The 15,824-nt window shown below is 38.7% G+C and overlaps 1 protein-coding gene across 1 annotated transcript in view; it reads left to right on the plus strand.

Moving 5' to 3' along the window:
- CA13 (carbonic anhydrase 13) overlaps positions 1-15,270 on the plus strand; it is a 32,418-nt gene extending 17,148 nt beyond the window's left edge. The window contains exons 4-7 of the mRNA XM_025871482.2: positions 1,073-1,168; positions 2,654-2,716; positions 3,241-3,396; positions 13,114-15,270. Of these exons, the coding sequence (XP_025727267.1) occupies positions 1,073-1,168; positions 2,654-2,716; positions 3,241-3,396; positions 13,114-13,233 (435 nt within the window). The 3' untranslated portion in view covers positions 13,234-15,270. The remainder of the gene's footprint in view (positions 1-1,072; positions 1,169-2,653; positions 2,717-3,240; positions 3,397-13,113) is intronic.
- Positions 15,271-15,824: the final 554 nt, after the last annotated feature.

The following is a 15,824-nucleotide window of genomic DNA, read 5'->3' on the forward strand; positions in this document are numbered from 1 at the left end:
AGATTTAATCTGAAGTCAGTCCCTCATGCAGGGGTTCTTGGACAACATGGTGTCCTCACGATCTTGGCCAAATCGTTTGAGCATGGCATATTGCCCTTTGACGTCTATCTTAGTGTGTTCTTCCCCTTAATCAGGAATGAAGATCTCCCCAAGGTGGATTTCTGCCTTACTGTTATTTATAGTCTTTCACAGTTGTTTGTGTGTTTGGGATACTGTACTGTTTACAGTGGCAGAACATATAGGACTCGTTTGGTTTTTGCAGGAAGCCACTTGCAAGAGGGCAGTGTTGTGAGGTAGGTGTATTTTCTATTTTCTGGAGTTCCAGGTCCTCCAACTCCTTCCCTCTCCCCTTCTTTCCTTTCCCTTAACTCGGCACCAGCTGCCTCTCATTTCCATCCTCAGACATGTCTGGCTCCTAGTTCCTGTTCCTAGACAAAGCCTCTTTGTCCCCATTAAAACTTGCTATCAGCAAAGGATCTAAACATAATTATAGATGGTAATACATGTGTGAATACTGCTTCAAATAGTTCTGTTAAGGAGAATTTGCACTTTCAAGTCATAAAAAGTCTTCAAGTATAGTGGTGAACATCTGACTAGGCAGTTTCAGGAATAATTGGTACTGTCCTTAGCAGCAGAATCGTCACTGCAAACCCTTGGTTGACTTCTCTCCCTTCCTGTGAGCCTAAGCTTGTTTCTTGGACTCTGCTCCCAGCTGGGATCTGACCTGAGGCTGCTCTCTTGCAGTCCCACCCGTGGAAGGCTAAGAAGAAGCCTTAAGTCAGTCGCTCAGGAGCAATGGTTGGAGATTGCTCAGGCCAGAGGGGCTTGGCAGGATGCTTCAGAACATTCTAACTAGTGCTGTAGACCTTCCTATAGTATACCATAGACTGCAGTGGCCATGGTACATGTCTTTGGCTTTTGGACAACAGCAGATAGGTGGATTCTGTGAAGAATACATTACACACATGAGGGCACAGCCCAGGAACATTTATATAAATATTTTATTTTCATTTATGTTTTTAAGGATTTTTAAAAAATAACATTTGAATTATGTTGCATACCTCCCTTTCAGCTCCATGTTGTTCATTGGAATTCAGACAAATACCCCAGCTTTGTTGAGGCAGCTCATGAGCCAGATGGACTAGCTGTCTTGGGAGTATTTTTACAGGTGAGAATCCACTGATTTCATTTTAAATAATTCATCAGCCATGTTGGATAAAGAGTTTCAGTCATGGAAAGGATAGTCTACCATTTTTAATAGTAAACTCATTTTAAGTGTAATGTTTTCCTTTTGAAATTAATATTAAACATTTATGTATTAGTTTATGATTTATCTAATAGCCCAGAACTACCTTGGGAGTATTGTTTCACGTCTCCTCTTATTGTCCATTGATCATTTTTATGTGAACAGAAACGGCGGCAGCCGCAACAATAGTTGGAGTAACAGTTGAGATTCTGAGAAGAAAATCTTTATTCTGGGCTCTTCCTGATTACACGGTATTTAGAGATACAGGACAGAGTGAAGTTCACGTTCCTGATTCTTGAAGCACTAGTTTTACCACTGTGGTTTGTTGTCTCAAACACACTGACCAGTTTTTAAAAATTGTTGTTGTCTTTTCCTTTGTGTCATAGTCACATGTAGTGAAGCAAGTATCCTTGTTGTAATCCCTGTGGGTGGGTTGGGCTGCTCAGCTCCCACTGTGACAGCATTCTTGTAGGGCGGGCGCTTTTGCTCTGCCACCAGACTCTGCAGGAGATGTTGGAACTCGTTGGGGCTGGGACTGGAGGAGTACTGGGCAGAACGGAGGGTGGGATGAATGGTTTCGGCTCCTTCCCTTTGGCTGCCAAGTCCGCTGGTGGTCATGGAATGTGAGTGAGGCAAGAGATTGTACTTGAATCCTGAAGGACTTAAAACCTTAGGTAGAGTCAGCACATCCCTAATAATGAAAAGAGGTACATATATTTTTCTGATGACGATTTCTACTCATGATAACATATTGTCTTGGTGCAGGACCTCAAATCATTTTAGGTTGAAAGTGAGAGATTTTTTTTTCTTTTTCTTTTTCTTGTTTAAAGATTGTATTTATTTGAGAGAGTGAGTACAAGCAGGGGGAGGGGCATAGGGCGGGGAGCCTGCTGAGGAGGAAGCCCCATGTGGGACTCAGTCCCAGGACCCTGGGATCATGACCTGAGCCGAAGGCAGACACCTAAGGACCGAGCCACCCAGGTGTCCCTGGAGATATTTGCTTTTAATGCTTTGATGTCACAAGTGCCAGTTTGGATCTAGGGTCTGAAGGTCACATCTGGTTGAATAGTGCAAGTATTATGTTAGAGTTTCCTAAGGGAGTTTTCTCTTAAGTTAACCTGTATCTTAAACATTCATAAAATGGAAAAACTATGTAGCTGTTACTACTAGTTTTGGAATCAAGCTTAAAATTCAGCCAAGCAGCCTGCCACATTACCTTGTTCAGATTCTTCTGGCATGATAAAGCCAGCAGGTAAAAGACAGCTTCATTATAAAACAATCTCTGTTTGTTCTGGGCTGGGCATAGGTTTTAAAAAAAAAAAACAATTCAAAACCAGTGACTGAAATGGAGTGAACCAGACCTGTTCTGCTACAGTAACTATTTCTTTTGAAATTTCGTGCTTTCAGATTGGTGAACATAATTCTCAGCTGCAAAAGATTACTGACATTTTGGATTCTATTAAAGAAAAGGTAAAATGAAATATTATTTGCTAATGACTAAGGTATTCCTTGTTCTCTCCTGAAGTTTCTTACCTTCTTTTAATAACTTAAGCTTTAGATAGAGCATATGCTGTCTGCTTTGAAGCAGGGTTGGAACATACTTGACCAATAGAGCAGAATCAACCTATTGTCATTTGCCTTTTGAAAATGCTGAAGGGGGTCTTAAATTATCTAAAATCGTTACTAATAAATTTACGCATGATTAGTTTCTGGTATTGGAGTGTTGCACAATCAGCGTTTAATTGCAACACATTTTAAACAAATCTTGTGCTTCTTAAATAAATCTAGCTAATATGCTACCTCATCTAAAATTTTTAGATTAAGGCAGAAACTTTTTTTTTAAGATACAAAGGCAGATACTAAATAATTCCATGAGTTGAAGAGTTCCAGTAAAATAGTCTTTCATTGGATGCACGTGTTTTTGTTTTTGTTTTTGTTTTGAGGGTTCTGTAAAGCTCTCCCATTGTAATTTGTGGGAATTCTTTCTCCACCAGGGTAAACAAACGCGATTCACAAATTTTGACCCATTATCTCTGCTTCCTCCGTCCTGGGACTACTGGACATATCCTGGTTCCCTTACAGTCCCACCTCTTCTTGAGAGTGTCACATGGATCGTTTTAAAACAACCTATAAATATCAGCTCTCAACAGGTATGTCACTTCTTCAAGGTTGATCCTGATTTACTGGAGGAAACTGGACCAAAACTTAAAAAAAAAAAAAAGTCCTGCCCTTAATTTCTGGGGCACGATGAAGCCTGTGTTTTCCCTTCATTAATCAGATAGGTAGTTGGACTGGGTAAAACTTACGTCCCTTTCTTATTTGACCTTCTGTGATTAGATGATTTCTCTCCACGGTCTTTGAAACGTAATGTGCATACAGACACTGAGGGAAGTGACTTTAAAGGCTATAATTGTTTTCTTTTTTGGGCTGAGATATAAACAGGTTGGTATATAAACGGGAAAATCAGGAGAAGGGCTACTCTCAGAAGGGGACTTTCTTCTTTTTGACCTCAGTCCCTAGACCTGCTCCTCCTACAGATGATGTCGCAATCAGAAAGTGAGCAGTGACAACAACAATGGGTCTCTTCTCTTTTGTTGACAAAACTTTTGTGGGGCTGCTTGAGGGGCTTTAAGCATTTACTGAGATGCTGTTGGGTGCCTACCTGTGCTGTTTTAGTGAAGACATTTCCTCACTTGTTTTTCTGATTAACGTATTGAGTCTGCAAGCCGTCTGCAGGCTCAGGCTCTCTTTGATGCCCAGAAACTTGCCTTGGGTCTCTGACCTGTGTGACTGACCCATCTGACAGGTGGATGTGATGTCTTCTGTGGGTGCTGTGCTGAGCGGGTTTTCTTTGCTTCTTGTTTTCCTTTTTGAATTACTTGCTGCACAGTTTTAGCAAGAACATAGTCTAGTAATTTTTGCAGCTAATCAAGCACTTCTGTTCTGGGCTTGCCCACCTGCCTAGCTGTTTATTTTTTACCCCCAATCAAGGACTAGAGCTGGTTCACCTTTACCAAGGTCATATCAGGTAACATTTTCCCTTGGGGTGTTGAACACATCTGACTTTTGTTGGCCTTATCTTTAGGACTAAAGCCAAATAATAATCTGGGACATACTAATCAAAACATTTTATAAAAGTCTGGATTGAAGTCCAGAGCTTGACTGACATGGAAATTCCTGTGACTTTTCCCATCATAAATAAGATGCACTGTGTCATGAGAAAAAGGACCTGTCACTGATTCAGGGGCCTTACTAACCAAGTACATTTTCTTTCCCCCATGTGCTAAACTGTTCACTTTTACATTCCTTTGTTAAATTTGAACAAGATAAGGGTAAGAATTAATAAATTATAACAAGGTAGTAAGTAATAATAGGAGATCATGTTTTCCCTCCTATTTCAAGGATGTTTTCAATCCCTTAAAGTCACTTGGAAAATAACTTTTTAAAATCCACCTGCCATTTGGAAGAGACTATATCAAAATATATAATTTAGTTACTTAAAATACATAAAGCTCTTAATCAAAAATGACCCACTGTAAGTTTAGGAATTATGCCTACCTAGCTGTGGTTTCACTACTCTAATTTGAGGCTTACTTAATTAATATTAATTATTAATGTGGTTTTTATAAGGTAGAGTATATAAAATAATAACTATATTTTAGAGCTTTAGTGTGATTGATAATTCACTGTGATCTACTTAAATTCACTTACATCTACTCTAGCACGAATACTTTCAAACACTTTCATTTTTAAAAAATATTTTATTTATTTATTTGAGACAGAGAGAGCGAGAGAGCACAAGCAGGGGGGAGGGGCAGAGCGAGAGGGAGAAGCAGACTCTCCGCTGAGCAAGGAGTTGGACACAGCTCATCTCAGGACCCCAAAATCATGACCTGAGCCAGAGGCAGACGCTTAACCGACTGAGCCACCCAGGTGCCCCAGACATTCTCATTTTTAACCAGATGGAAATGATTATCTGAATAATAATATGAATCCAAATTATTCTAATATGATATTATGGTGATTTTAAGAGTTAAAAAATGAAGCAAAAGATATTTCAGAAGTCCAATCCCAGTCTAACCATGAGAAAAACATCAGACAAAGCCCAACTGGGGGACATTCTGCAAAATAGCCAATCAGTACTCCTCAAAACTGTCAAGGGTATCAAAAGCAAGATAAATCTGAGAAATTGTCATCATCAAGAAATGCTCAAGGAGCTATGACTACTAAGTTGTTTCCTGGTGGGATCCTGGAACAGAAAAAGACATTAGGTAAAAACAAAGGAAATCTGAATAAAGGATGGACTTCAGTTAATGATAACATATTAATACTGGTTCACCAATTGTGAAAAATGTACCATACTAATGTAAGATATTAATAATAGGGCACATTAAGCACATTATGAGAACTATTTGTACTAACTTTGCAATAATTCTGTAAATCTAGAACTGTTCTAAAATAAAAAGGTTAAGAAAATCCAAAACATGAGAGGGTCGAGATGATTATTCAGTTGCTTACCTCTTTTCTATAAAGTGAAATGAACATGTCTTTTGTGTATACCACTTACTTAAGAGTTACTTTCCAAAAGATAATTTCTAATCTCAATTTTGACAGCTCTTTATTTTTGAAGTCCCTGGGACACATTGTTTTATGTATTTTCCAATTCTACCATATAATGTCACGAGCTATGAAGATTAACTTCTTTTTTTAGTGCCATTTTTTTCTAGGTTTTTCTACTGCTATTTCTTGCCCAGTCACTATTTGACCAAAAGGGCAAACCAGATGTTTTTCATTTTCTTTTATTTGATTCAAGCCCATTTTTTTTTTGTCCCCAGAGTCACTTATTGAAATGCTTTACTTGACTGCCCGACCAGTAAACAGATATGCTGTTTTCAGATGGTTTTGATAGCAGATCTGTCATTCTCTTTGGAAGGCTAACTGTTCTGCCAAGTTTCTTTGGGCTATCCTAAATTATCTAAATTGGCTTGCTCATCTGCTGAATTCAATGTGCAGGATACTTGCTTTTGATTCTATGCTCTTTTTTAAAATATTCTCTTTGTCATTTGTTATGAGATTTCCATACAATGAAATTCACGAGTTTTAGTGTGCAGTTGATGATTTTTGTTGTTGTATATTACCATGCAGCAACCACTAGATCAAGATATAAAATAGATCCCTCGACCAAAAAATTTCCTTATGCTTCTTTGCACTCCACCTCCTTCCTCACCGATAGCCCTAGGCAGTCACTGAGATGTTGTCACCAGGATTCTGCCTTTTCTAGAATTTTATTTAAATGGAGTCATAACAGTATGTAGATTTTTGTGTTTGACTTTTACATAGCATAATGTTTTTGAGATTCACTGACAATTTTTGTTACTGAGTAATATTCTATGATATGGATATACCACCTTATTTTAAAATCTATTTACCAATTGATGGATATTTGGGTTGCTTCCAGTTTTGGGCTATTATGTCTTGGATAATAGCTGTATATATTTGGAAGTTAGGAATAATTGGCATATACATTTTTGTGTAGACACATATTTTCATGTTTTGTGAAGTTAGACATGACCTAGATTTACTAGGTCATGCAGTATCTTCATGTTTAATTGTATAAGGTACTGCTGTATTGGTTTTTAATGTGACTGTTCCATCTTTCATTCTCACCAGCAATATATGAGATTTCTACTTCCTCCACATCCTTGTCAACACTTGGTGTTGTCAGTCTTTTGAACTTTAGCCATTCTAGTGGGTATCTGTGATTTTTAAAATTTGCATTTGTCTGGTGACTAGTAATGTGGAACGTTTTTTCATGTGCTTGTTGGCTGTGTGTATATCTTCTTTTGTGAACGTCTGTTCAAATCATTTGCTCCTTTTTAATTTGGGTGTTTGTCTTTTTATTATTGAATTGCAAAGGTTCTATATACAATCAGCCCTTTTTAAAGTACATGTTTTGCAAAACTTTTCTCCCAGTCAACATGTTGGTTGCCTTTTTTTTTTAAACTCTGTCTTTTGAAGAGCAAAAGTTCTTAACCTTGATGTAGTCCATTTTTATCAGTTTACCCCTGGTTTGTGCTTTTGGTGTCCTGTTTAAGAAATCTTTGCCTAACTATATGCCACAAAATATTTTTTTCATACTTTAAGTAATGGTTGTAGCTCTCACATTTAAGTCTTTGATGACTTATGAGTTAACTTTTATGTATGCTGTGCCCCATTTTCTCTTTCCTTTCCTTCTAATATTTCAATTTCACATATATTTAAACTTTTAATATCATCTAACAGATCCCCAAGATGCTATTTAAAAATTTTTTTTTATTTAAATTCAATTTAATTAACATGCAGTGTATTATTAGTTTCAGAGGTAGAGTTTAGTGATTCATCAGTTGCATATAACACCCAGTGCTCATCACATCCTGTGTGTCCTCCTTAATGCCCATCACCCAGCTACCTCATCCCTCTGCCCACCTCCCCTCCAGCACCCCTTAGTTTGTTTCCTAGAGTTAAGAGTCTCTTATGGTTTGTCTTCCTCTCTGATTTCACCAAGACTATCTTTTTAGATAATTTTTTTTTAGTCTCTGTTCTTCACCATGGATAATTTCTGTTGATCTATATTCAAGTTCATTCGCTCTTTCCTCTGTCATGTCAATTTTACTCTAAAGTCTATCCAGGTAATTTTTTGTTTTAGCAATTCTATATTTTAGTTCTAAATTTTCAGCTTGGTTCTCTTTTATTATATCTATTTTTCTGCTGAGACTTCCCACTACTCTGCATTAAAGATGCTTTTTTTTAAAAATGTACAACCCTCAGGTAGTTAAAATAGTCATTTTAAAATCCATGTTAAAAAAAACCTTGTAAGTTCCTAGTTTGGTTCATCTTGGGTCAGACTCCCCTGATGTTTCTTTTTTTGAGAATGTGTTCCATTTTCTTGATTCTGTGTATGTTAAGTAATTTTTTATTGTATTCTAGATGTGATGAACATGAAGTTGTGCCAATTCTGGATTTGGTTATTTTTTTCTGATGAATATTATTTCCCTTGTGTGAGTAGGTAATTTTTTCTGGCAGGGCTCGAGCTCTCAATTTTCTTTCTTGTGCAGCAGCTCTGGTCTCAGTACAGTGTGTGTGGTTCTTAGGTATAGAGTTTGAGTATCCTCTCTCTGGCTCTGTCCTTGTAAGACCGGTGTGTTCCATTGCAGCTTTTTGTGCACCTTGCAGACTCTACTCAGCTTCAGGTGAGAAGCTGGAGAGATAGGAACTCACTTGTAGAGCTCCCAGCTCTCCTTGGTGTGAGAGAAGCACAGACTATCCACCTGAGTCCCTCTGCTTCTGTGCACTCTCCAGTACCTGTGGCTTGTTGCTTTTTGTATTCGTGTCTGGGTTTTAGAGTTGTTTTCCACAGGGAGGTTGTCTGTAGGGTCTTAGTCCAACAGATCTGGAAGCAACACCTAATGTCCTTTTAAAGTAGTAAAATGCTATATTATGTAATTAATGCTAATGACCTAGGAATACTCTTCTTCTGCATCTTTAGACTAAATATGAAATGGGGAAAGAATTCATTCACTTGAACATTAACTTTGACTTATGCCAAAAAACTCCATATAATTAGCTTTGACATTAAAGTTCTAAATGATAGGAGACAATCCAAGTCAGTTCTAGAATTGTTTAATAATTGCTGACTCTTGCAAGGCATAATGCAAAAGATACAAAGAAGTGTTAAAAATGTCCCTTGTCCTCAAGTAGTTTATAATCTAATAGACAAGATAAAATAAATGCATAAAAAATGGTAACACAGTGGCTGTGCTTGGTAGGTAAGAAAAATAAGGTGTAAAGGGAGTTTAAAAGGGGAGAGACTATTTTATTGGAGAAATCCGGAAAAGACTTCATGAAAGAGCTGATATCTGGGCTAGGAAAAGGGCGATGACTGGTCGGACGTAGTAAAGGAAAGGGAGCAGTTTCAAGAAGGAGCACCATAAGTAAAGGCAAGAAAAGGAGGTGCAGAAAATGTGGGCCCCTTTGTACCTAAGGTTCTCAAGCTTTAGTGTATACAACAATCACCTGGGGAAGCTTATCAAAATGGGAATCCTTGGGCGTTATCAGAAATTCTCATTCAGAAGGTCTGGGGTAGGGTTCAGTAACCTGAAGTTTTAAGAATCACCCCAAAGTCTCTTCATTCAGACGCTCTGGGGCCACCCTTCACAAACCTAGCTTCGAGTGGGCCCCGTGTGTGGCAGTGATCGGAGACGACCTAGTTAGTCGGGACCCGGTGGTCCCAAAGGCAGGCTAACTAGTTTGTTTTTGGGGCCTTATTAGAGTTAGAAATGTTACATATTTTAGAGACCGATTTTGAAATGTTTACACCTGAAATGACATGATATTCAGCATATGCCTCAAAATAATCTAGTTTGGGCAGGATGGAAGGTGGAAAGAGAAATGAGTGAGAGTGTGAATGAAATGAAATTGGCTGTGTGTTAGTGATGGATGACACTGGGTGCTGAGTTTGTAGTGATTTATGCTGCTGCTCTTTCTAGCTTTATGTATGTTTGGAAGTTTCTGTAATAAAAAGCTCATGAAAAGAGATTAGGGGAAAATAGAGAAAAAAAAAGTTAGAGATGCCATATAGTGCTGCGGTTAGTGCATGACTTATTTGCCAGATGGCTTATTTACGGAAACTTCCTAGCTGTCCCTCAAATTACCCCCATTGAAAATGGGGGTAAGAGGATATCATTGATTAAATGAGGTATGTATGTAGAGGACTTAGGGCAATACCTGGCCCACCATGTTCTGTAAGAGAGATTTTACTTTTATTATCATCCAGCTTGGGCAGGCGGTGGAGTGCTATTAGACATTTGAGCACCAGAGTGACATAAGTAAAACTATTTACAAAACATTAGAAAAGAATATTTCTGCTTACTGGGGTGGTTCTCTAAGGACATTAACATTTCAGTATCAGAGCCAAGAAAAACAGCAAAACAAGTCATACCCACCTCAGCCTTCAGGCTGATCTGGGGAGACTCCTGCCAGGACTCATGTAGATGGTATCAGCTTTCGTGACAGAGTGGCAGATTTTCTGTCTGCAAGAAGCCCAGGGGCCCAGAGAGTGATAAGATTGGTAAGGGCCAGTCAGGGGTGTGCATTTTGAGGTTAGTGCGGTGGTGGAGGACACCAGAGCCAAGAGAAGCAAATCTGAGCAGGGACTGGCAGATGCAGGGTTTACCTAGCTGGGCTGAGTGATTGGAAGGGAGACCCAGAGCCAGAAAGGGAAGGGGTTTGGTGGGACATCAGGGCAGGTTCAGTGAGTTTCACCAAAATGTGCAGGCAGGTCAAAAAATGATCTAGAGTAAATTCCAGTGAGGTTGAGGTATTACAGAGGCAGGGAGCCGTGACCAACTTGCAGAGGAGTCAGAGGAGGGTGGGAGGGGCGCCTGGGTGGCTCAGTCAGTTAAGTGGCTCAGGTCATGATCCCAGGGTCCTAGGATTGAGCCCCATCGGGCTCCCTGCTCAGTGAGGAGCCTGCTTCTCCCTCTGCCACACCCCCTGCTCCTGCTTTCTCTCTCTCAAATAAATAAATAAAATCTTAAAAAAAAATAGCCAAGGTCTTCAGAGGAATGGGCAGCTTCAATGGGAGGCAAGTCATGCTTGCTGAGGCCAGCGAGTTGGTGCCCTGATTCAGGCCTTGGGGTTCCTGCACAGCCAGCTGGAAAGGCCACTCCAGACAGACCTGGTCCCCCTGATCTGTGGAAGGCTGAGTGTTTTCCTTCGGGCTCCAGAGGTTAGATTTTATTTACCTCTGCTGCTTGACTTTACCAGAGAATTATTTAAATCTCATCTGGCTTTAGCTATAATCTGGTCTAATGAAATATGAGTAATAGTAAGTTGTAACTATTTGTCTTATCTTGCCCATATCGATACCCTTTAAAAGACCCCTCAAAGTATCACCTGTGGAAAGACATGGCTGCTTGTATGTGATACATGAACCTATCTCCATGGAGTGCGGTGACAAACTCTTGCCTAGGGAGGACCTCCATCACGTCTGCCTCCCATCCTGGCTAGTACTGTGCAAGAAATGTTTTAGGCTTCAACTAAATGATGATGACAGAAACTTAATAGATGTGTCCTAGTATGAGTTTTTAAAAAAAGATTTTATTTATTCATTTGAGAGAGAGAGAGAGCACAAGCAGGGGAGGGGCAGAGGGAGAAGCAGACTCCGCCTGAGTAGGGAGCCTGATGCAGGACTCTATCCCATTACCCTGGGATCATGATCTGAGCTGAAGGCAGACACTTAACCAACTGAGCCACCCAGGTGCCTCTATCCTAGTGTGAATTTGCTTGATTCTGCATTTAGGTGACTAGCTCAGCTTAGAGAATGGAGGTCTTTTTTTAAGATTTTTTTTTTTAATTTGTCAGAGAGAGAGAGAGAGAGAACAAGCAGGGAGAGCAGCAGGCAGAGGGAGAAGCAGGCTCCCCACTGAGCAAGGAGCCCGATGTGGGACTCGATCCCAGGACAGTGGGATCACGACCTGAGCTGAAGGCAGATGCTTAACCAACTGAGCCACCCAGGTGTCTCAAGAATGGAGGCTTTTATTCTCAATAATTTAATAATTTATCTTTGCTCAAATGAAATAGGAAAACAAACACCAGAAACCTACTTGAGTTAATTGGTAATAGATTTTTGGTGAATACTTTCAAGAAAGTAGAATTATTCAGCTAGTTTACCCAGTCTTCATTTTACTACTATAGACCAGCCTAAATCTTGATAAATAGTATTAAATCACCAAGGAATTGTTAAATAATTTATACAACATGCTTAGAGTAGAAAACTTCAGCAATTAAAAATAGTGGCATAGATTTATGTTTATTGACATGCAAAGATATATAGGATATGTATTAAGTACAAAAATAAGGTTTCAAAAGAGCATGACTGTTAAGCCTGTTTTTGTAATAAAACATGTTGTGTGTGTGCATGTGCGTTCATGGGTTTATGTATATAAAAATATATGTATATAACACTCCATAATGTTAACTGTGATTATATCTTGTGATGTGATTACTAGTAATTTCTATTTTCTTCTTGGTGCTTTGTGTGTTGTATGAAGTTTGTAAGGTAAGTCAACATTTTTCTGTAATAAGAAAAATTAAGCCCTTTTGGTGAGAAATATGCCTATATCACTGAAATTGTATTTAAACATTATCAGAGGTTGAAGGGCCCACGTGTTTACCATGGTTAGTTGTTTGCAAGGCTCAAGTATGGTGAGAGCAAAATTATTGTTTGAGGAAAACAGTACTTAAAATATCAAAATTCTACAGGATGAGCACCACAAGGTTGCCATGAAAATTGAGGCCGTGTTGTACTGGAGTACTGGTACGTGTTCAACGTGATTCCGAGAGTTACATTCCAATATTACCATTGAGAGCATATAATCCATTGCTTCACTTCCTAGATGGGGTAACTGAAGAGCAGTGCCCAAGGTCACCCATCTGGTCGGTGCCAGACCAAGGACTGGGACCTGTCCCTGAAAGCCAGTACAGTGATCTTTCCACTGTCCTATTCTGCCTTTGTAGGTGACATTCTCTGATTCCTAGATATGTCCTCTTTGAACCACATTCTAAATGTTGTTTCCTCATATTACTTTGATCCTCAGATAAAGAATCCTTATGTAGTTGATTTTTTGAACCCACAGGTATTTGTATAGTGGTGAGAAGTTAGCAGAAGTGGTGTTTTCTTATATATATGATTTAGGACACTTTTCCTGCAGTATTTTAGTCCCTGGTAGAGGAAAGGCTGTATGTCTCATAACTTTCTAGGAGGGCAGTTCACCAACATTGGTGTGACTTTCTGTGCTGAAGCCCACTCTGCTCTTTTCTTTCAACAGTTGGCCACATTCCGCACTCTGCTCTGCACGGCGGAGGGTGAAGCAGCGGCTTTTTTGTTGAGCAATCACCGCCCGCCACAGCCTCTGAAGGGCCGAAAAGTGAGAGCCTCCTTCCATTAAAAGTTGTCACCAGCGGACCACCCCAAACATGTCCGTGGAGAAAAAAACAAAACACAAAAATCCCTGCAAACAGCTCTTCCCTAGAATTCTGATTTGCGGGTACCATTTTGCTCTCAGCTTCAGCACCACAAAGAAGATCAGATCTCTGTAATCAAACTAACGTAACTCATCCATCTCAGATTTGCACTCACGGGTATTCAAGCAGTAAACAATTGTTTGACATGTGTTGAGACCCACAAAATGCATCTACTTCAACCTATGTGAAAACGTGGCAGGCATCGCAAAACTTCCGAATGCATTAAAAAGTATCCCTTGCCCTAGAGATTAAATCAGTCGTATCTCTCAGTAATGTTTAGTCAAAAAATTAAAATCTTTTCCAGAATGATAAGATTGTGATATCTTTTTCTACACAAGTGAGTCTGCTTAATGTCTTGATATTATTCCAATTCATTCCTTTTAAAGTGAATTTTTGTTTTGATTATGTTGTTGATCCCCATTGCACGGTACCTTTAATAAAATGAACGATATGGGCATTAAGGAGGGGTGGGGTATAACTATTCACTGTGTCCACTCCACAGCTCAAAATTAACCCATCCAATTTTGTTGGAAATTCCTCAGGGTATCAATGACTGTTTAATGAATTATGCCCTATATCACACTCATGCAGTAATGTTAATGATAAACAGGTTAATAATTGACTAGATGCCGTGCTTGCCAGTTTATTGACATGGTTTGAAACTAACAAATTGGAAGGTACCAGACCGGGGGTGCAGCCCAAGGACATGAGGAATAGGTTACTTTTCCCCTGTGTTTTGGCAACAGAGCAGGGAGCAATCCTGTGTAGGTCACTGTTCTGTCAAGTGGTGGAAAATATTTACTTGGGTCTCATATAAATACACAATCCATCCACAAACCCTCCAACCCATTTCCATGTCAAAGCCATCTCCCCTTTTATACATGTCCCTCAATCTCACAAGTAATTTTGTAAGCTGGCTCTTGATAATTCATTTTAACCTATTGTCTCATATATTTTTGTTTGTTTTCGATGAAGGCGGATGGTGAAGGTCCTTTTGCTCTCTCTGGTGCGAGTGACACTATTAACCACATTTAAGACTTGAACACATGGGACACTTCTGTCATCTGAGGGAAGTTTAGCTGAGTTTCCTTGATTTTGTTACTTTGTTTCAGACACCATTCCTCCTCTGGATGTAGATTTTGATAATTCAAATTATTCTGTCATAGTCTTCTTGAAAGGATAACTGAGTATCAGTAAATTGTATAATAATGCTGTACTTGGTTGCAGAAGGTAACTCCTTAAGTCTAATGCTGATACCTTGGTCATTTTTGTTTTCCCTTACAGCATCTAGCTTAAGCCTTGCAGGAGATTGCCATCTAGGAAATATTTAATGTAATTGAATGTTTTAAAATGTTTTTATTTGATATCTTTGGTGATTATCTTGCTGCTTGTGATTAAATGCACTATCAGTTAATGTAACAAGTAAAATATAAGTTATCTCTTAAAAATGGTTTCTTCTTAAAGGAATAATTGTTAAATCTACTGGTGTAACCAGATGTTTTAATGGTTTTAAAAATACCAGTGTTGGATGGAAAGGTGTTTCTTTACTTTGGAAAGGCATGTTGTAAAGTATCCTAGTAGGAGAAAGAGTCTGTTTCCTCAGGGAAAGTATGTTGTTCTGTTTGAAGGGGTGTGTAATGAGGATTCTAATTACTTTGCATGAGAGTTATTACTTTGTAATTTATGGTTTCTGCTACAGTATTGCATCAGTTCTGTGCTACAAATTGGACTTTAGTAGACTAAAAAAGTCTACATAGCACTGATTATCTTGAAGACTGTCTGTTAATTTATTTATCTCATGGGGTGAAAGGTCTAAGTGTATGCTGAAGTTCTTATCTCTTAAAAAGATTAAAGAGCGTAAATACTAGTACAGATCTCTTTTGTTTTCCCACATGTATTGGATTTATGTTCATTAAACATTTTGTATTTCAATTTAAGTTGGATTCAATCACAATAAGGAAAATGAGACAAACTTTGAACTGTATCAGGGACTCCTATATGCAAGACACAGAATGAGATTATATTTTTATACTTTTTATATAGAAAATAATCTCAAGCTCACAGAAAAAAATGTACACACAGTACATTTTTTTTTCTGAATTATTTGAGAGTAAGTTGCCAACCTACTGCTCCATCATCACACAAACTTTAGTATATATTTTCTACGAATGAGGACATTGTCCTACATAACTACAATATAGCTAAAACAACCATAGAAATAAAAGGCATCCAAATTGGCAAGGAAGAAACCAAACTTTCACTATTTGCAGATGACATGATACTCTATATTGAAATCCCAAAAGACTCCACCAAAAAATTCCTACAGCTAATACACGGACTCAGTAAAGTCACAGGAAACAAAATCAATGTACAGAAATCTGTTGCATTTTTATACACCAGTGATGAACCAGCAGAAAGAGAAATCAAGGAATTGATCCCGTTTACAATCACACTAAAAACCATAAGATACCTAGGAATAACCCTAAACAAAGAGGTAAAAGAGCTATACTCTGAA

Source organism: Callorhinus ursinus, unplaced genomic scaffold (assembly GCF_003265705.2).
Source record: "Callorhinus ursinus isolate GAN/ISIS: 27379988/994484 unplaced genomic scaffold, GSC_fseal_2.0 scaffold5, whole genome shotgun sequence".
NCBI classification, from domain to species: domain Eukaryota; kingdom Metazoa; phylum Chordata; class Mammalia; order Carnivora; family Otariidae; genus Callorhinus; species Callorhinus ursinus.